A 22,190-nucleotide genomic window follows, 5' to 3' on the forward strand; every position below is an offset into this window, starting at 1 on the left:
TTGTTTTTTTTCTATTGATATACTCAAATAGGGATATTGGCTGTTTATCTTATTATATATACTAACCCATCTTCCACGATATTCTAATGTATTCTTTTCTTCTAATGGCAAACGATAATGTTGTTATAACTTCTTGAGATACTAATGCCCTCCATTTAAACCCACAACTAAGAAGCCAGAATGACACCCAGATTTATGGCACTTCAGACCTATGACATGTCTGCTTTTTATCACCCTCCACTGCTGTTACAGCCCAGTTAACAATACTAAACAAGCAAACACAGACCCCAATTTGTGATTCTTTTAATCTGCTAAAAACATTCCCATGACTCTACATACCAACACTGCCCACGTTCTCTGTATTTAAAGATGGCTTGCCATTCCATTTTGTCTGATGAATTCTGCTTAAGAGCATATGAAAGCTTACATTCTGAATAAAACTTAGTTGGTCTCAAAGGTGCACTTGTCTACTGCTTTGTTTCATTCTCAGAACTTGAAGGTACAATACAAAATATGGGCTTAGATCCAAAATACCAGGGGTGGGCAACGGTAGCTCTCCCGATGTTTTTTGCCTACAACTCCCATCATCCCCAGCCATCAGCCATGCTGGCTGGGGCTGATGGGAGTTGTAGGCAAAAAACATCTGGAGAGCTACTGTTGGCCACCCCTGCAATACACCACAAAGGGAGAAAGTTCCCAAGTAGGATTTTTGCCTTTCCTACTGCAGTCTCTCCCACCAAAGTCACTCCTTGGAATCAGGAGAACCTCTGGAATGTCATGGGATGCAGAGGAGAGGCAGGAATCACCAGAAATCACCCCTTCTTGCTCTTATATGAGCTTTTCTGCAAATAAATCAAGAGATCATGCAAGGGATGGGGGTATCTTTGATTTTGGAATTAGGGTGAGGGTCACAGTGGGAAGAGGCAAGGATTTCTTGCCATGTTTTGTTCTATATATAGGATATAACTAAGGATGGGCATAAACTGGGAAAACAGTAGTTCATTTTGTGGCTCATTGGGTTGCCTGATTCATTGATTCACGTTGATTCATGTTTTTTCCTATTTCGCAACCCGTTTTGTGGTTTGTTTGGTTCAGGAAGGTGCAGAACAGCTCGCCAGTGGGCTAGAGATGTCAAATTTGCAGCAAACTCTTCAGCAGACTCTCCTCTACCTGCTTTCCAAGTTTGGTGCAAATTGGATTTTTGGGGGGCTGACCTCAGCCCCCCAAAGCAGGTGCCCCCAATAAACTGCTCTCACAGGAGTATGTCAAGCTGGGGAAAGAAAAGGAAGCTGCCCTGCAGCTTCTGGTTGGTTACTCTCCCCACTGATCAGCTGTTAGGTTTTTGGCTAGCTAATGGGGAAGACTGAAACTGTTTTGAAGAGGCAAGGCAGCTTTCCTTGACCAAAAAACTGTCAGTTTCACTCCCAGGAAGCTGTGAGGGGAGTGAAACTGACCAGAAGTGGCAGCCCAGCTTTCTCCAATCCCCTGTTGCTTCTGGTCAGTATCACTCCCCTCCCAGCTGCCTGGGAGTGAAACTGACTAGAAGGCTCAGTCTAGCTTTCCCTAGCCTCCTGCTGCTTCTGGGTCAGTTTCACTCCCAGGAAGCTAAGAGGGGAGTAAAATTGACCAGACGCAGCAGAAGGCTGGGGAATCACATCAGGATGTCTGGTAAAATGATCCAAATGACACAAACCAAGGGAGGTGAGGGGAGCTGGTTCATTTTCCTGTTTGGGTACAATATGATCAAATGAACCAGATCAAAATGAACCACAAATAGGCCTATTTTGAGCATGAATCATGATTTGCAGTTCAGTTTGTACCTATGCCTAGATATAACCCATAAACTTCACTATGGATCACACCTTTTATTTACAGATTTATGTCTGACTACCATTCTTTCTGATAATAATAATGTCTCCATCACTAAACTGTTCTTAAAAAATACATACATTTGAGTCTAGTAGCAACTTAGAGACCAACAAGGTTTTCTGGGTATCAACTTTCGATAGTCATTGTTCTGTCAAGGAAGCCCAACATGGCTACCCTCTTATAACAAGGCTGATCATAAGGAAGCACTGACTTGGATTCACACATGCCCATGCATGAAAATAATCTGTATCATGCTGGAGCGGATTGCATGCACATATACATGTGCCATGTTATCACCGTCCATCAGAAGTCTCTTGAACTGCTGCTCTGGTTGTTATATGGTTACTGCTTCATTTCCAGAAGGCCTTACAAATAGTGGTTTTTCAGGGGGCTGCAAATGGCAGGAACTTGAATATATAAAGTGGGATTGGATTACATGTTTCATCAAACAGAAGCATGCACATTTAAGAAAAACTCATCTATAGCCTCTACTTGCTCATCTAAGATCAGGTACTTACATGCATTTTCCAGTTTTTAACAGCTGTTAAAACACACAGAATTGTTTATTCACTATAAATTAGAAACCATTTTCCTATTTCACACCACACAACACCACCACACAACAACACAACACAACCATCAGTGACAGGCTTCGAAGCGAGCATCCACTGACACACACAAGAGGAGGTGAACTATCAAACAGTCCATTATACCTAAACACAGCCAGAAGTTTTCATTTTAAGTTTTCATTCTCTGCAGTCTGAATCTGTTTGGCAGGCAAATATATCATAAGTGCTACATCCAGCTATTCTGAGTACTTGACAAGTGAACAAGATGTTCCACAGAAGCATCATGAATAATCTTCAAGTGTCAGAAACCCATTTAGCAGCACCAGACACTAACAGTCCATATACTAAAAGACAAGCCACACAAAGTCTCAGGAACATTTTGTCAAAAACTTTCACTTTCAGCTATCAAATAACATGACTTGAAGTGGAAATAGTAAAGATAAAATGCTTGCAACGTTTAAGGGCATTGTAAAGGGTTTTTTTCCTGTCTTCCTCCTTCAAGTCCCTCCTACATGGAGTCAACAAAAAGCCATTGGGAGGAATCCCAAGCAGGCCTACTCAGAAGTAAGTGTCCTGTTATTCAATGGGGCTTACTCCCAGTAAAAGTGTCCTTAGGACTGCAACCATTAATGGCTGCAGATCAAAATGCAGTCTTACAAGAGATTCTAGTGAAGCACTTGCTGTGTAAGGAAAGTGATTTATATAAAGCTATCTTTTACAGTGTTAGTTCAACCACATCACATTTTAGCACAAAGAAGCTGCATGTCTACATTCTATTCCATCCAAATTAGCACTCCTCATTCATTAGGAGAGAGAAAGAACCACCAATGTCCAGATTCAATTTCCATCCCAATCACTGCAAGGTAATTCAAGCCAAGGTGTGAACCCTACTCTGCCACTAGTAGCAAAGCCTGTTCCTTCCCCATGAGAGGCCTGTAAAACAGGACAGTCACTGACAGCAGTACAATTACTGACACAGATACAGACTTTATGGACATGTTTATCTCTGCTGTAAATCCACACTCTCTCTCCACTCCGATTCACAAGTCATAAAGAAATTGCAGATAATGAAAAAGTTGGCGAAATTTACAGCATGTCGGAAACCTCAGACAGCCAGAAGAAATTAAAGAGCTGACTGGGAATAAATCACAGAGGTACAATTAAAACTTCCCATACCTCTTTCACGTCTAAAACTGGCACACAATCCAATAGAGATGATAAAAAGGTTGAGGTCATGATCCTTGAGCTGTAGATAGCTCAGAATATTGCATGCCAAAAAATTAGCTAATTCAAGGTACTTGTGTGCATCCTAATTTCAATCTGGTATTCTGATGTGTCATGCAGCAACAGGACCCTCGGAGCAAAGAAAGGTTGAGTGCTTGTTCCAACACTTGGCCAGTGTATATTACAATGCAATCTACAACCCCTAAAACTAGAGTGAGAATGAAGAAAAAGCTTTCTTACTTCAAGTAAATACATACACGCTTTGTTATAGACAGCTATTTTAGCTCAAGGTTCTTCTGTGTACCTGTAACAAGGGGAATGTGAGTAGTTCACACATTACAAGATGGCATAAGTATCCAGCCCTGTACTTGTATTGTTATCATACCAGAAAAAGAAAAATTCTGGTGGTGATGGTGGCACTAATAAGAATTAGGCTGGATATCCATGAGGTTTGTAACATGTAGGCACACTGCCAGGAACACAAATAACTCTCCTTGCCTCTTTGCTACCTACAATACACTTTTTCTTTAAAGTGGCTCCTGCCAGCTAGTCACATATTGTATATGTGGAACTGAGTGTTAGTAGAGCACAAGACGGGAGACCAGCAAGAAACTTGCAGGGAGGGGGCATTCCCCCACCTTTTCTTCCCTCCTGTTCATGGCAGCCTTAAATTTCTCTCCCTTCCTGACCCCTCCACCAAGCTTGGCCCAGCCCACCTGGTCCCCCAGCAGCTACTTCCCACTAAGTGCCCAGAGGAACAAGCCCAGGCTGAGTAGCAGCTGCAGTGAGGGCCAAATTTCACCCAGTGGAAAAAGAGGTGGTGGTGGGGAGAGCCAGAAGAATGCTGAGTGAGGTGAGGGGCACATCCCCAACTCGCCAAGCTCCCAGAGGTGCAAACCCAGCAGCAATGATGGCAAGGGCCCCATCTCAGCTTGTGGTGGGGAAAGAGGTAGCAGGGAGAGCTGGAGGAGCACCACTTTGCCTCAGGACACTGGGTGAGGGGATGGGGGGCACTGCTGCCATGGCTTGGGGGACAACCTGGCTTGGCTGAAGCACCTCCTTCCCTCACTAGGCAAGGCACTGGCTCCATCTTGAGGGAGAAGAGGGAGGCCAGGCCTCTTCCGCCGCCAGGTTGTACCAAGGGAAGGCAGTCATGAATACTGTAAAGCGGGGGGGACGGGGGGTTGTAGAAAAAGCCAACCAAGACCTCAGTTTCTTAAAACAAGAAGATATTAAGGGGAAAGAAATAGAACATTACAACAGAAACCACAGATGACATCATTTTCTAATTGTATGTAGTTCTTCAAACTTGACTACATCATAAATGAGTGTTTAAACTTGCTGGGAAAAAAAGCTGAAAATGGAAAATAAGATTTGTAGTAAGCAAAATGTGTATTGTTTGTACAGAAACCCTCAAACAGTTGCAAAATCTTGAAAATGTTTACATCCACAAGAATAAGTTTTCTCTCTCTCTAATGCTCCCCTAAATTTCCAATGGGAAAACTAAGGAAGTTCTCAGACTTTTGCATGCTATACATTTTGTGTGTGATAGGCCATGCCTTAAGTAGTATGCATAGTAATCATTCTTTAAAAAAAAAAAGAATATATTTCATAAGAGTTCTTTTTCAGTGCTTCCCTTGTTTTTCCTGTGGAATTTCCCCATTTTTTTCTGGGCATTTACATCTCTAGTTGTTTCAGAGTATTTTATAAAGGGATTTGTACCAGATATTACATGCCCTTCACAGCTGAGCAAAAGCTCATATTTTGCTCAAGAGTTCAGAAAGTGTACAATTAGAAACAGTCCCCAAATAAGTGATCTTTCACTCAAAGCAAGACAGCAGAAAGGGTTTCTTTCTTGCACCTTTTAAAGGATTGTACTGGCATACAGCTAGGGTTGCCAACCTCCAGATGGTGGCTAGAGATCTCCTGTGATTACAGCTGATCTCCAGGCAACAGTGATCACTTCACCTGAAGAAAATGGTGGCTTTAGAAGGTGGGATCCATGGCATTAAACCTGACTATGGTCCTTCCACTCCCCAAATCTCAACCTCCTCATGCTCCACCCCCGAAGTCTCCAGGTATTTCCTAACCCAGAGCTGGCAACCCTATATACAGCCGTTCAGAAGCCAAGCTGAAACCTAGCTGGGTATCCAGTAGGTATCAGCTGGCCTCAACAGCACACTACCCAGAGCCACTTTTGTTAGCTGCAACAGCAGGACAAGAAGCTGACAGGAAGAAAGCTGATTAATTTGAAATTTGAAATGTGGTATCGAATGAGAATTTTAAGGATACCATGGACCACCAAAAAGACAAATAAGTGGGTTCTAGATTAAATCCGGTCTGAACTCTCCCTAGAGACTAAAATGACTAAACTCATATTTTGTTCACATTAAGAGAAGACTGGAAAATACAATAATGTCAGGAAAAGTTGAAGGCAGTGGGAAAAGAGGAAAATCCAACATGAGATGGATTTACTCAATCAAGAAATCCACAGCCCTCAGCAAGACCTGAGCAAAGCTGTTAACAATAGGATGTTTGGGATAGGGTTGCAGTAAATCGAAACACAACTTGAGAGTATTTAACACACGTACAACACTGGGCCTGACTGGCACATCTCCTGACAGACTTCCAAACTACAGTTCAATTCACAGGGATTCTAGGAAACCATGTTTCAGTCATCTACATTGATATAGACCTTCCTAACCCAGCCTTAAAACCTAATTGAAACAAAAAGACCAACACAAATCGATAAGTTGAAAAGACATACGTTGCTTCCTCAGATCATGGTTCCTTAAGTAGCAAAAGTGTTTTCTAAGCATGTGAACACTGGGGGGGGGGGGAGCATAGTTCCGTAGTAAGAAAACCTGATATAGTAAAAAGAACCATTGAGAAGTCTTTCAATCTTATACTCACCTACTGAACATCAGATGGTGGAGGCAACCAAAATAAAGGTTCTGTGGATGATCTCAAGGCATATGGCGTCCCATAAGGGAACAACTGAGCCCTAAACACATTTTGAACAGCTGTTAGCATTTACTAAGAAAATAAATATGTGCACAGTAAGTTACGGCTCAAGTATCATCCTGATCTTGGAAAATTTTAATGGAACACTCTGGGTCTCCTGGAATGTTAGGTTAGAGATAGAACACTCACATGTGTGTTGTGTGTCTGTTAAGCGCTATCAAGTGGCAGCACTATGAATTAATGCCCTCCAAACATCCAGTTGTTAACAGCCTTGCTCAGGACTTGCAAACTGAGGAACACAGCTTCGTTGATTGAGTCAATCCATCTCACGAGGAGTCGTCCTCTTTTCCTGCTGCCTTCAACTTTCCTTTATAGTCTTTTCCAAGTGAGTCCTGTCTTCTCCAGCACTGACCCCAAACTATGTTGTGATTTGGGGAAATTTATCATATGAATGGAACTAAATAACATTTTGTATAATACAACAGAATACACATCAAAGTATCTTTTATGAAGATCACCAAATTTCAAAGGGGAAAAAACCACGAGACACAACATCAACCTGGAAAAGTAACCACAGTCACAGTCAATTCAAATCAGACACAATGTTCAAACCATGGTATAGTCATGAGGCTCATGCCTTGGGCCTATGCACTCACTCTTCCATTTGTTATACTCACACAGCATCTTTACCTTCTTAGTTCATGGCAAACCATAATTTTTCATTACACTGAGCAAAACAAACTACAGCTTATGCAGTTGTAGCCTCTAAGCTAGAAATGAAAACCTAATTTAAAGTATGGTTTTCAATTCTGGTTTGGAGGCAAACTATGCTTGACCCAGTTTGGCAGTGTTATAACACACTAGTAATAAGGCCTATTGTGAAGAGAAATACAATGGGCGCTAGAAATCTGCTGTGGGTGAGTGTCATGGCTTTGGCGGAGGGGGGGCACTGGGGAGGGAAGGGAAAGATAGAGGGAGGCATGTTGAGAATGCAGTTGTTGGGAAAGGAAATGGAGAAAGTGGGGAAATGTGGAGTAGGTTATCAGAGAAGGGGGTAGTTTGAGAAAGAAGGGATGGAGGTAAATTGCTTTCCATCTCCTCCCCCCTCTCTGTAGTCTCTACCTAGGAAAAGTACAGTTTTTCTTCATGGTGGGGACCAAAGCAGCTTACATCATTCTCCTTCCCCGTTTTGATCATGTGAGACAGGTTAGACTGAAAGTCTGTGACTGGTCAGAAATCACCTAGTCAGCTTCCACAGCAAGAAGCTTGGTCTAGCAGACCTTACTTTGAAGTGCCAACTGCCACATCACACTGACTGTCATAGGGGATGACCTCAGCAGTGTATATTGACTCAGAGTCTACCATTTTCTCCAGGGAACTGACATCTGCCCATCTGGAAAGCAGCTGCAATTCTGAGTGATCTCCAGGCCTCACATGGAGATTGGCAACAATGGTTCCCCAGGAGGAAATGGCTGGTTTGGAGGGTGGAGTCTATGGCACTGTACCTGTCTGAGTTCCAACTCCTCCTCAAACCCCACCCTCTCCAGGCTCCACCCCTCAAATCTCTAGGAATTTCCCAAACTGGAGCTGGCAACCCTCTCTCCTTCCCAGCCAACCATCAACCTATCTTTATCCACCCTTCCGACTTTAGCTTTACAACTCTTTTCCCCCCTCACAGTCTCTACCTAGGAAAAGGTCAGTTTTTCTCTGCAGTAGTGACCAAAACAGCTTACATCATTCTTCTCTTCCACTTTTGATCTGCACAACGATCCTGTGAGGTAGGTTAAGCTGAAAGTCTGTGGGTGGTCCAAAATCACCCAGTCAGCTTCCACACTAGGTACCTGGGTCTGGCAGTCCCTGCTCTGAAGTGCTGATGCCACATCACACTGGCTGTCATAGGGAGAATGCTGCTGAACATGAGCAAGCAGTCAAGCCTAGTTAAGTCATACCAGTCAGATGGTATCAAGTCATCCAGAGGGTATTGCCAGGCCGAGGGTAGGAAACCTCCAGGTGGAGCCTGAAGATCTCCTGGTATCACAACTGAACTCCAGACAATAGATCTCTCTCCCCATGGAGAAAATAACTGCTTTGGAGGGTGGACTCTGTGGCATAATATTTAGCTGAGGCCTCTCCCCTTCCCAAAGTCTGGCTTCCATAGACTCCACCAAAAAATCTCCAGGAATTTCCCAACCTGGAGCTGGCAACCCTAGTGAGGACTGGCCCCAATGAGTTCTCTCTCCAAGGCCAAAATAGGCCTGGAAAGGGCCTCCTCCCCTCCCCTTTTACTAACAAACCAAGCTTGGTTGGCTAGCAAAAGGCACTGAGTGGAAAGCGAAGGCAGCTTTCCCAGTGGCCCAATCTTAAACACAGGACTCCATATTCTGTCTTTCTGTTTCCCTCTCTCTGTACCTAAAATAAAACGTTATTGTTCTGCTGCTAAGGGATGCAATTTTTTTTGTCTATGTCTCTTTGGCTGTTTGGTTCCTCAGAGGAAGAGGGGGAGGAGCTCTTTGAGGGGGCTTTCTGTGGCCGTTTCCATCCCCTTCCCTCCCTCAGCCATTCGAGGAAAGGCTTTCTTTATCTCTTCTGAGAAGCAGTGCCTACTGAGGGAGGGATTTCTGTGGCAATTTCCCTCCTCGTTCCTCCATGGGCCAATCAAGAGAAGGTTTTCTCTCTCTCCTCTGCAAAGCAATGCCTCAATCATCAGCTAATGGAATGCCACAGACCTTGGGTGGCAGCTGAGAGGCCAATGGTTTATGGAGTGCACCCCACAGCCAATGGGAGAGCCAGATTTGGTCACTACCACAAGGCTTTTTTTATATAAAGGATAGCATCAATCTGGAAGACATGGAGAGATTCTGGGAGCATATGGGGAAGGAAGGAGTAAGCAAGACCAAGATGGAGCCTTGACAGACAAACCATGGTTTGGGTGCTGCATCTGACTTAAGCCAGTTCCACTGCAACTTTCTTGGGTACTTAGGAAGCTGTACGTTAAGTGATAGGACAATGGTGCCTGATTACAGCAAGTGATCACTTCCAGTTGTCAGAAGAAATCACAAGACACTGATGCCCACTAAAGTAGTCCAAGAAGAAAACAATCTCAGTCCCTCAACCTGAAATTTCCACTGGCTTATAAATCAGCCAGAGGAGGAAAAAACCCAGCATAGTGCCTTCAGATACATAACCATGGTTTGCATCTAAAAATCTTGTCAGGTAAGCAGAAGACACTCTTTATTACCAGGGGTGGCAGAAAAGGAAATGGTTGCCAATTCTCTGGCCCTCAGTTCGACAGCTCTCCAAATCCTTATCACCCAGAAAGTGGGAATGTCTTCCAAATCCACAGCAGTAGAAAAGAGCAAGAAACCAGCAGCACCTTATATAGATGAATAAAATTTGCAGCAGGGCATGAGCTTTTGAGAGTCTGAAAAAATGAGAAGTGACTCATGAAAACTCATACCCTGCCACCATTTTTTTTAGTCTTTAAGGTGCTCCTGGATGCTCTTTTTCACTGCTACAGACTAACACAGCTACCCATCCTGATCTATTTCCAAATCCATGTTTATACTGAAGAAGGAGATAAAAAACCATTTTGGAAATTTCTGCCATCATCTATTAAAATATTTTTTCAAGTCTGTAAGTGAATGCTAAAATTTTAAGAGAGGACATGAGCTCAGACATAGCCCAAGGCATCAAGCAAATTCATGAGAGGCATCTAACATTAAAGCAAGTAGTGGGGTGATAACAGTCCACTGGAGGACCACAGATCCACTTTTGGTAGATCATTCCCACCATTCAAACTGGTATCAGACTTCCAGAAAAATTCTCAACAATGACTATGATGTACTTGCAGCAAATGAGCTCTTCTGCTCTGAAGAACATGATGTATTCATCTCATGTCTATGAAGACATATTTCCAACACTGCATGAACACTACAGCCATTTTTACTCAGCACGTTTCCAGTGGTGGGAGAACTGGTGGCAGCAGAGGTATCTGTGAGCCTTTGTAGTCTGTCTATACCTAAAATACAGGGGGGAAATTAATACTTATAGTCTGAAAAACTATTTTCCTTGCAAGTGAAACTGCAAAGAAGCACCTTGATTAAAATTTGGGAGGGGGTGCCAGATCTTCCTTGAACCAAGTCAAACAACTTTTCTACAATCTGATTAATTGGTTGAAGCCATATTACCGTTGCAATGTTTTTTTTCTAGTCCATACAGAAGCAACTTGGTATGCGCATGTGCCTTAAGCACTGGACTAGTTATTTTGTGATTGGGTTGTTTATATAGAAATAGATCCCCTGAATGGGTGTAGATTTAAAGTAATTTTCTGAGATGGTGGCAGCTTCTATGCATCTGGGCAATTCCACCAGAAGGACCACCAACAGATAAATAGAAGATCTAATACAATCTGAGCTGCCTATGCTTTAAGATTCTGTATAGCACCAATCTCTCGGCTTGGCTTCGCGAACGAAGATTTAAGAAGGGTGCAATAGACCACGTCTGCTGCAGGCTCGCTGGTGGCTGACAAGACCAATGCGGGACAGGCAGGTCCGGCCACAGTGGCTGCAGGGAAAAGTCTGATTTAGGGTTGGTGCTGTAGCAGTGCGATTCTTCCTCAATCTCCTTTTGTCCTCAAGACCAGCTATGCGTGCGTTCTCAAAAGAAGAAACAGCCTGGTGGATGGTGTGCCTCCATGCTTTGCGATCTGAGGCTAGGTCAGACCACTGGTGATGGTTGATGCGACAGGTGCCAAGGGATTTCTTCAAGGAGTCCTTGTACCTCTTCTTTGGTGCCCCTCTATTTCGATGGCTGGTGGAGAGTTCGCCATACAGGGCAATCTTGGGAAGGCGGTGGTTTTCCATCCTAGAAATATGCCCTGCCCAGCGCAGCTGCGTCTTCAACAGCAGTGCCTCGATGCTGGTAACCTCCGCCCGCTTGAGAACTTCAGTGTTGGTCACAAAGTCACTCCAGTGGATGTTGAGGATGGTGCGAAGGCAGCGCTGATGAAAGCGCTCAAGGAGTCGCAGGTGATGACGGTATAAAACCCACGATTCGGAGCCGTAGATGAGGGTTGTCATCACAACCGCTTTGTAAACTCTAGCTGCCGTCCCTGCAGGTGCTCTTGTTCTCTGTCTCTGTTTTGCAGGTGGGAATCCAAGACAGAGGCTTCCATGTGTGGCACCCCCCCTCTACTCCCTCAGCTGTTCCTGACCACTGTTCTGCATGGAGCCCCGCCCCCCCCGCGGGACTGCCCAACGTGCACCGGGAAAATCGTTGCACTCAGTTCCAGAAAAATAAAGTCTGAGCTGTGCCCTCTGTTGTCGCTCCTGCTTGGCATCTGCTGCACGTTCCCTGGGTGCCTCCCCACCGCCACTCTGTCAGTGGCCTCTCTGAGGGAATGCCTGAGAGGGTGGGCACACTTGGTTCTTGGGAGTGGGGGGAGAGGGCTATGAACCACCATGCTGCCCCCGCGTGGCTGGACAGAGGAGGGGGGTTGCCGCCCCTCAGCCTGGCCGGGCTGACGGCCTACCTGACCCCACAGGGCTGTTGTGTGCAGGGCACAAAAGGGGGGCTGATGAAGTGGATGCATGCCCAGTGGCTTGCACTCTGAGTTCTGTGGCCCCCGGGGGAGGTGTTCCATGCACATAGCAGGGGGTGTCAGGGAGACACAGGGGGTCTCTGGGTAGGGGGGTGTCTGTTGGACTTGGTGGTCTGCTCACTTCCAGACATACATTCCAGCCACTGTCTATGGCAGTGAACTCCTGCACTTCTTGCTTCCTGTGTGTCTGCACATGCCTCTGCCTGTCTGCCCATCTGCTTGCCATTGGAAGAGTCTCTGACAGCGGGAAGGCGTGAGGGGATTGACGGCCTCTCAGGCACAGGCTTTCTACCCCCTCTCCTGGTCACATGCAACAGGCTGGCCAATCCCGTGGTCTGGCACGACCCTGTCCCTCCCCCCCACACCCGCTTTGGCAGCAGACCATGGCGACGGCTTCTCTCTCACTCGTCTGCCCGCACTCCCCTTTCCCGCCTGTGGCCGCCTACGCTAATTCTACACTCAAGCGCAGCTACAAGGCAGTTCTCAGATCTGGGCTGTTATAGTCCACCCTATCCCAAGGAGGGCTCAGGGCAGATAACAACATTATAAAAACAATATGAATAACAATTAAAACATGTGAATAAAATAAAAGACAATTCTATCATAGACAGTTTTAGATGTTGGCTCAGTTGGCACATGTTGTATAGCCTAAGAATCAGTTGGCACATGTTGTATGGACTACGAATCACTCCTACATTCTAAGAATCAGACACAGCAAAAGTAATTTAATATTATGACAGAGGTGGTACTACAGCATAGGGCCAGTCAATGGAGCAGAATGCCTGATAGTGTGGGACATCTGCTGCCTCAACTAAAGTTAAAGCAGTCCTATTAGTAGGTACCCATTCTCCTCTACCAGCACATGCACCATAGGCCTGGCTGCAGCTTCTTCCTTTTTCCCTCCTCCTAACATCAAAAAAAAAGAAATAATGGTCCAATACTGTAGCTCTGCTTAGTACCCAACCTTTCCTGATGCCAGGAATTGTTCTATAGTAAAAAAATTAGATTTCTGCTACCTTCCCCCCCATAAAAAATTATTTGCATCCAAGTTCAAGCACCTGCTGTTTTTTCTTTCTTCCCTGCATCTACAGTTACTGGACAAAATCCTCTGTAAATTGGAAGATGTTGCAGAATAAAAGCATTCAATAATAAGTTCCAAGTTTACTCTCTCATGGATGTTTAGGTGCCACTTATCAGGAGCAGGGTCTTTTCTATGGTGGCTCCAAAACTTTTCACTTTCATTTGGAAACAAAAAAGTCTGAGATTTCTTCAGAGCCATATTCTCTTATTACAGTGGTTACTGGTTTTACTTTTCATATTTAATCATTAAAAATGTTAAATATACAAAAAAAACTCTAACATAACCACTTTTAAGCCACCTAGGCAACTTTATTGAAATCACTTATAGAAATGACATACAAAATATATATGGGGGATCCTGATGATGCTGGTTACTGGTTAGCCATACAAGGTTATTTTCCTATAACCTCCTGTCAATAACCATACATGAGAGTCAAGAACATTGCAAGCTTTAGATGATTGTATAGCAGTATATTACGAGAACTCACAATATAAGAACTCATGGACATTTACTGAAATTGCTGAGCAGTCGGGTTAGAATGGATAAAAGAAAGTACTTCTTCATCCAAACGGTGATTAACACATGGAATTCACTGCCACAGGAGGTGGTGGCAGCTACAAGCATAGATAGCTTCAAGAGGGGATTGGATAAACATATGGAGCAGGGGTCCATCAGTGGATATTAGCCACAGGGTATAGATGGAACTTTCTGCCTGGGGCAGCGATGCTCTGTATTCTTGGTGGGGGGTTTTTGGGGGGGGGCAACAGTGGACCTCTAGTGTCTTCTAGTGTCCTGGCCCCTCAAGTGGACCTCCTGATGGCATCTGGTTTTTTGGCCACTGTGTGACAGGGTGTTGGACTGGATGGGTCATTGGCCTGATCCAACACAGCTTCTCTTATGTTCATAAGCACATTAACAATATGATTGTACAGAGGATTGCACAGTAAACAAATTAATAGGTTTTACAATAGGAAGTAGTCATGCATGGACCCATACAACATAATTTAACGAAGAATTACCATAAAATAGAAGTGAAAATCAAAAAGTTGTAACAAGGGAGCAAAAGTAATTCTCATTCAAAATTGGCATTCTAAAAATTATATGTGGTTAATATCTTGAAAATGCAAAGTAGCATAAACAATACCACAAGAAGCATATACAAAATTAAATGGTGTGCTACATTAAAAGCCTCAAGAAAGGATAACAAACAGTATTTTTTCCCTGTCCAGTCTGTCACTAAAAGGCACCAAGTAACTCTAAGCAGCCTTCTGCTGCCATCTAGAGTTTATCAAGAAGTGGATCTTGTAATGACTCCACTATGAACTGCTCTTTATTATTTTGTGCATTAGTTATAGCATTTAATTTTTCATAAGAAACTTCATTTTTAATAAGAAGAGTCTTAAGATAATCTAGATATGTATTTCAGTTTCCTTCTGTGTTTGCAGCCCCAGGTTTCATGGTGAACAGACGGAAGAGAGACTTCTCACCCAGATAAATGACACACAAAAGAAAAAGCCAACAGTTGTACAAAGACATATTGAGTAACATAACTACTTAAACAGCGCCGAGTCTTGTTACACCGCTCACAAGATAGCACAGCGATATCAACAGCTCTGGAAAACTTCCCCTAAAGCTATACAACCAACATACATAATCACATCCCCAGCTCCTTCAACCTTTCCTCATAGGACTTGGTCTTCTGACCCCTCACCATCTTTGTCGCCCTCCTCTGGACCCATTCCACCTTGTCTATATCCTAAAATATATTCCTAATATATTCCTGTGTGTGTGTGTGTGTGTGTGTACACACACACAAAACAGAGACAGCCATCAACAGTGAACTTCTGGTCAGAAAATCTCCAGGGAAAAACTGATCTAATAAACAAGAGGCTGAACATCTATAGAAATGAGCCCAGAGTGTATTGCAGAAGGGAAAGAAGCATGAAAGAACTCAGAACAGATCTGACTGTTGGTGCAACTTACCAGCTGTCTTTCACAGACTGTTGGTGCAACTTCCTTCCTGCCCAGCTCCCTATAAGCCTGCATCTCAGAACTGATCTCCTCAGCTTGGAAACAATCAATTCCATGAGCCCGGCTGGACAGTTCCCCTTGTCCAGTGCTTAGCCTTAACGGTGTTTCACAACACCTTAAAGCTCTTCTTTTCTCCTTTCTCGCTCCTGTACCTTCCACTGCCAGCCAGAGTCACTTGCTTTCTAGAGCAACCTTCATCACTCCAGTTGCATCCCTGAGTCAGCTGGACCAGGGTACTGCCCTACCAAACTCTTTTAATTCTTTAAATACCACCTGCCCCTTCCTTTAAGCTGATATGGAATACTGCATCACTAGAACAGGATTTGCAAAAGCACTGTATAAAAGATGAAATTCTGTTGGGAAAACTAAGCCTGATCATACTGAAGTGTTCTTAGTGACATCTATGTTTTTAGGAATAGGTGTCAACAAAGAAAGTTTTCTCTCATTGCTTAAGGCATTTATGTAGCTCAGCTCTAATATAGTCTGAGCCTTGATTTCATTCAAAAAACAGTGTTGGAAAATAACACTTACAACTGTAGAAAAATCAATGTCACTTATCTTGTTAATAGAAGATTTCAAGGTCCAGAGTGTAGAGAGCCAAAGAAAAAAGAAAGAAGCCAGTGGCAGACCCTCTTGCCATTTAAAAATGGCGATCGGAACAAAGAGGTTAGAGGCAAGCAGGATCAGGGAGCAGCCACCTTCGCTGACACCCCCATTCTACCACTCGAGCCCCTTACCTTCTGGGACCCTTCCTGGGCCCCAGAATCGAGTCGTCCTTTGGGGGCGAGACCCCTCAACAGACCAATTTGGAAGCGGCTCTGGACATGTTGGTCCGAGCTGCTTCCAGCTTCGTGTCGCCGAAACCGGAACTCTTTGAGCCTTGATTTCAATCAATGGTATCAAGGAACTCAAAAAGCTTGTGGTCTAATGTTACCTGTGATGGTCGCCCACCTTATGTGTTATGCTCACTTTCCCTAACCTGTCCCTGCCTATATCAATAATTCGCAAATTTTTAACCTTGTGGAAACTACTCTCACACTGACTCAATCACAGAACCTTTGAATAACTACCACAGAACTTCCATATTTTGTAAATAACTCTGGGGCATATAGTTCACAGGAGACATTCTTTGGCCTCCGTATCACCTTGAGCCTCCAAACACTGTATCCTGGTATACATCCAACATTTCTCTGAAGATGCATAGTGACCAGGAAGATTGGTAGCAATAGACAAGTGGTCTTTAGAGAAGATTGTCCTTAATAATCCTTTCACTGAGGAACTACCCCTCTCTCGGCTTGGCTTCGCGAACGAAGATTTAAGAAGGGTGCAATAGTCCACGTCTGCTGCAGGCTCGCTGGTGGCTGACAAGACCAATGCGGGACAGGCAGGTCTGGCCACAGTGGCTGCAGGGAAAAGTCTGATTTAGGGTTGGTGCTGTAGCAGTGCGATTCTTCCTCAATCTCCTTTTGTCCTCAAGACCAGCTATGTGTGCGTTCTCAAAGGAAGAGACAGCCTGGTGGATGGTGTGCCTCCATGCTTTGCGATCTGAGGCTAGGTCAGACCACTGGTGATGGTTGATGCGACAGGTGCCAAGGGATTTCTTCAAGGAGTCCTTGTACCTCTTCTTTGGTGCCCCTCTATTTCGATGGCTGGTGGAGAGTTCGCCATACAGGGCAATCTTGGGAAGGCGGTGGTTTTCCATCCTAGAAATATGCCCTGCCCAGCACAGCTGCGTCTTCAGCAGCAATGCCTCGATGCTGGTAACCTCCGCCCGCTTGAGAACTTCAGTGTTGGTCACAAAGTCACTCCAGTGGATGTTGAGGATGGTGCGAAGGCAGCGCTGATGAAAGCGCTCGAGGAGTCGCAGGTGATGGCGGTATAAAACCCACGATTCGGAGCCGTAGATGAGGGTTGTCATCACAACCGCTTTGTAAACATTGATCTTTGTGCCTTTTTTCAGATGCTTGTTGCTCCACACTCTTTTGTGCAGTCGGCCAAAGGCACGGTTTGCCTTTGCCAGCCTGTTGTCAATCTCCTTGTCGATCTTGGCATCTGAGGAGATGATGCACCCCAGGTAGCTGAACTGCTGAACTGTCTTCAGAACTGATTCACCCACAGTGATGCAGGGAAGGTGATAATCTTCCTGGGGTGCAGGCTGGTGGAGAACTTCTGTCTTCTTCAGACTAACTTCTAGGCCGAATAGCTTGGCAGCCTCTGCAAAGCAGGACGTCATATGCTGCAGAGCTGATACCAAGTGGGAGACGAGTGCAGCATCATCAGCAAACAGTAGCTCTCGGATGAGTTTTTCCATTGTCTTGGAGTGGGCCTTTAGTCGCCTCAGGTTGAACAGGCTGCCATCGGTGCGATAGCGGATGTAGACACCATCATCATCATCTAGATCTACTGCAGCTCTTTGAAGCATCATGCTAAAGAAGATCGTAAAGAGAGTTGGCGCGAGAACGCAGCCTTGCTTTACACCTGTGCCTATTGGGAAGGGCTCCGAGAGGTTGTTGCAGTGTCTGACTTGGCCTCGCTGGTCTTCGTGTAGCTGGATGATCATGCTGAGGAACCTTGGGGGACATCCTAAACGTTCCAAGATTTGCCACAAGCCTTTCCTGCTAACGGTATCGAAAGCTTTGGTAAGGTCGACAAAAGTCACATACAGAGCCTTGTTCTGTTCCCTGCATTTCTCTTGGAGCTGCCTGAGAACAAATACCATGTCGGTGGTGCTCCTGTTAGCTCTGAAGCCGCACTGGCTCTCTGGGAGGAGTTCTTCTGCAATGGTGGGCACCAGTCTGTTCAGGAGTATTCTGGCAAGGATTTTGCCTGCAATGGAGAGCAGGGTTATCCCCCGGTAGTTGGAGCAGACTGACTTTTCCCCTTTGTTCTTGTATAGGGTGATGATGATTGCATCGCGAAAGTCCTGTGGTAGTTTGCCTTGTTCCCAGCAGGTGACAAGTACTTTGTGAAGTGTGCTATGTAGTACTGTGCCCCCATGCTTCCAGATCTCTGGTGGGATTCCATCAACTCCCGCTGCCTTGCCACTTTTCAGTTGCTTGATGGCTTTAACAGTCTCTTCTAGGGTGGGGATCTCATCCAACTCTGTTTTCACTGGTTGAAGTGGGGTGAGGTGAATTGCTGAATCTTGAACTACGCGGTTGGCACTGAAGAGAACCTGAAAATACTCCGACCACCGGTTCAGTATGGATGCCTTGTCTGTGAGGAGCACTTGGCCGTCTACACTACGCAAGGGACTCTGAACCTGATATGATGGACCATATACTGCCTTCAGGGCTTCGTAGAACCCTCTTAAATCACCAGTGTCTGCACACAGCTGGGTTCTCTCTGCAAGCTTGGTCCACCAATCGTTCTGAATGTCTCGAAGCTTGTGCTGGAGGTTGCTACATGCAGCGCGAAAGGTTGCTTTTTTCCCAGGACAGGAGGGCTGAGCAAGATGTGCTTGGTAGGCAGATCTCTTTTTCGCCAGTAAACCTTGGATCTCTTGATTGTTCTCATCAAACCAGTCCTTGTTCTTCCTTGTGGAGAACCCGAGGACTTCTTCAGAGATCTGCAGGACGGTAGTTTTTAGGTGTTCCCAGAGTGCTTCTGGAGAAGGGTCTGTGGGGCAACTGGGGTCCTCAATTCTTGACTGGAGTTTTGCCTGGAAGGCAGCTTTAACTTCAGCTGACTGGAGACTGCCAACCTGAAACTTCCTCCGAGGGATACCTCCTCTCCTAAGTGTGGGTTTAAAGTGAAGACGGAGATTGCAGCGTACAAGACGATGATCCGTATGACATTCTGCACAGGGCATTACTCGGGTGTGTAAGACATCTCGAAGGTCTCTCTGGCGCACCAGAATGTAGTCGATAAGGTGCCAGTGCTTGGACCGTGGGTGCATCCAGGTTGTCTTCAGACTGTTCTTTTGCTGGAAGATAGTGTTGGTGATGGTGAGCTGGAGCTCCATGCAGAATTCTAGCAGGAGGCGCCCGTTGTCATTGCAGTTGCCAATGCCGTGTTTGCCAAGTACTCCTTTCCAGGCTTCCGAGTCTTTACCTACTCTGGCATTGAAGTCGCCAAGGATGATCACCTTGTCCTCTGTAGGGGTCTTCCGTACGAGGTTGCGTAGATCAGCATAGAACTTGTTCTTTTCTGCAGGATCTGCTTGAAGGGTTGGGGCATACACACTGAAGAATGTTGCATGCTGCTTGTTTTGAAGTGGGAGGCGCATGGACATGATGCGATCTGAGTGACCTGTTGGCAGGTTTTCCAGTTTGGAGGCAATGGAGTTCCTGACCATGAAGCCAACGCCAGAAAGGCGGCTCTCAACCTTTGACTTACCTGACCAGTACAGGGTATAGCCAGCACCGTGTTCTTGAAGACTACCTTCCTCAGGGAAACGGACCTCACTGAGAGCTGCTATGTCGATATTCAACCTGAGAAGTTCGTGGGCAACTAGAGCAGAGCGTCGTTCAGGGCGACCACTGTCTACTGTGTCAAGCATGGTTCTGATGTTCCAACACGCAAGCTTTAGTCTTTGCACACTTTGTGAGGCAGGTGCATGCCTTTTCTTTGTTGTTATTTTTTGACCGCAAGTAAGGATGCCCGTTGACCGCGGCTAGCCAACTGGGGGGGAGGAGACGAGCTTTGTTTAGGCCACCTTTTCTAGGCCCCTCTCCGTGTGGAGCAAGCAGTGCTGTCCCTAGATAAGGCTGCTTGGTCGTTCAGGGTGCTGCCGAAAAATGCTTTCGTCTCCGGTTAGCATCAGGCGACCAATACCCTGAACCGCCTACATGCAGGATCGGGACTGCGGCTTCCAGTGGCACCTTCCACCTGCCGTTTCGCCCCTAGCCCATCGCTGCAGGACTTGATGTGTTGTGGGTTGTGTACGTGGGTATGCCCTTCAGGCCTGCGCAGAGGAATTTTTTAGGTGAAGCGCAGTGTGCGCGGTACTGGAACTACCCAGAACATAGGAAAAGGCAGTGGCCTAATCTGAGCCTAAATCACAGAGCCTGTTCTTTCATAATATATAAAAGTGCTTTCTGAAGAACTATACAAAGAGTGATAATGAGGTTCTGAAGGAACTTACTGTTGGATGGCCAGGATTATTAAGCCTTCCTCTAGTAATACTAAATGAACGTTCACATCTGCTACTATGAGAATTCATGCCATACTTCTATACTGCAGCACCAAGTCAAACTGTCCGGAGCAATAAGAAAATAACAAAAAAAAATTTCACAAAGGACTGCAGTCAGTGATGCTTACTGAAGATGCTGACCACATTAACAGAAATCTCTGGAATTTGAGGATTCTAACAACAGGTAAAGCAACAACTACATGCAACAATATACTGTATGCTTTGAAAGGTTATTTGTCTTCATGAGTTTATGACGTGACTACAGTGCACAATTCATAAGGCCTACCATCTACAACTTGGAGTAAGCAACCCAAGGGACCATCAAGCCAGAGTTTCCCTATTTGTTCCTACCTCAAGTGTGCTGTATGAGAAGGACAGGAAGAATCACTATCACCCTTTAGGAACATGAAGCCCAGGAAAGATTTTACATGCACAGGAAAATGTTTACATGCAATCAGAACAAAGTGAAATGTGTACTATTCACAATGCCTTTCGATAACTTATTCATATATATACTCACATGCCAAATACTAAATGTGTTATTATGCAGTAAAAATTTTCTGCAATGATTCTACCATAAAATTTAACTCCAAGTTACAACTTTTAAAACAGAATATATTCTAGCATCTATATAGTACTTACATTCATCAAGCCCCAATTGATATGCCAGATTCTGCAGACCTCTGACCTTCTCCATTAGATTAGCCGTTGTGAGACTCCCCAGCTCTGAAAACAAAAAGTATGGCTTAGGAGTATGTAATGAGACATGCAATGCAATCTTAAGTGAAGTTACACCCTTATAAGAACAATTACTTCAGTAGTCTTAGAAGAGTGCAATTCTCTTTAGGATTGCACTGAAAGTTATTTAGCAACAATTTTCATGCTATATCCTTAATATCATCCTTACATGCAAACTTGTTTCTTTCACTGCCCAAATATACCACCCCCTAAAAAAAAACCAAAAAAACCTTCACAGAACATTGCACAGGCTTAATTAAATGGATATATGTTTTGACACACTCTTCTTTAGATGTTAATCCATAATTTTGGGAATAAATCTAGACAAAATACAGCACATCACATGAACAGAGTATCAGAATTTAACATGCATACTTCTCAGTCTAAATATTGTATGCAATCTGATCTGAATTATGAGTAGTTTGAACAGCTCTTTCTGAAAAATCAAAACTTAACTTTGACACTGTAAACGGTAACAATAATGCTATCATAACAGTATATAATTCCAGGTAGATCTGCCACTACCAAATGAGAGTAGAAATGGGGGGGAGAGCAAGCTCACACCTGGAAAAAGAAAGAGGAAAACAGAGGTAGGGGGATCTTGAAAACAAAAAGCAGGGGTTCGATTGTTGTGATATAACCACTGTAACCGCCTTGAGGCTACTCGTAGAGGAGGGCAGGATATAAAACAAATCAATAAATATGGATAGACTTTTCCTCTTCTGTAAGTTTCACAGATCCCCAACTTGTCTTATTTTAAGTTACTACTCTTTTCAAAGGCAGGCAGCTCCATGTTTTTTTTCAACCCAGCTGTTGGAAGCTTAATTTAGAAGTTCACTTTGGCTTAAGTGTAATTTATCTAGTATTTTTAGAAGAATTTTGAATGTCAAGTTTGAGAAGTCCTTCCATGAATGCTAACATCCATTCAAGGGTATGTGACGTGTACATCTCAATGAAATCAATCAACTCCAAAAGGCTTAG

At 44.6% G+C, this 22,190-nt stretch overlaps 1 protein-coding gene across 1 annotated transcript in view; it reads right to left on the reverse strand.

Moving 5' to 3' along the window:
* Positions 1-22,190, reverse strand: part of LIN52 (lin-52 DREAM MuvB core complex component) — an 86,943-nt gene that overhangs the window by 58,496 nt on the left and 6,257 nt on the right. The window contains exon 5 of the mRNA XM_060262238.1: positions 21,114-21,197. Coding sequence (XP_060118221.1) covers positions 21,114-21,197 — 84 coding nt within the window. The remainder of the gene's footprint in view (positions 1-21,113; positions 21,198-22,190) is intronic.

This window comes from Heteronotia binoei, chromosome 21 (genome assembly GCF_032191835.1).
Source record: "Heteronotia binoei isolate CCM8104 ecotype False Entrance Well chromosome 21, APGP_CSIRO_Hbin_v1, whole genome shotgun sequence".
NCBI lineage: Eukaryota > Metazoa > Chordata > Lepidosauria > Squamata > Gekkonidae > Heteronotia > Heteronotia binoei.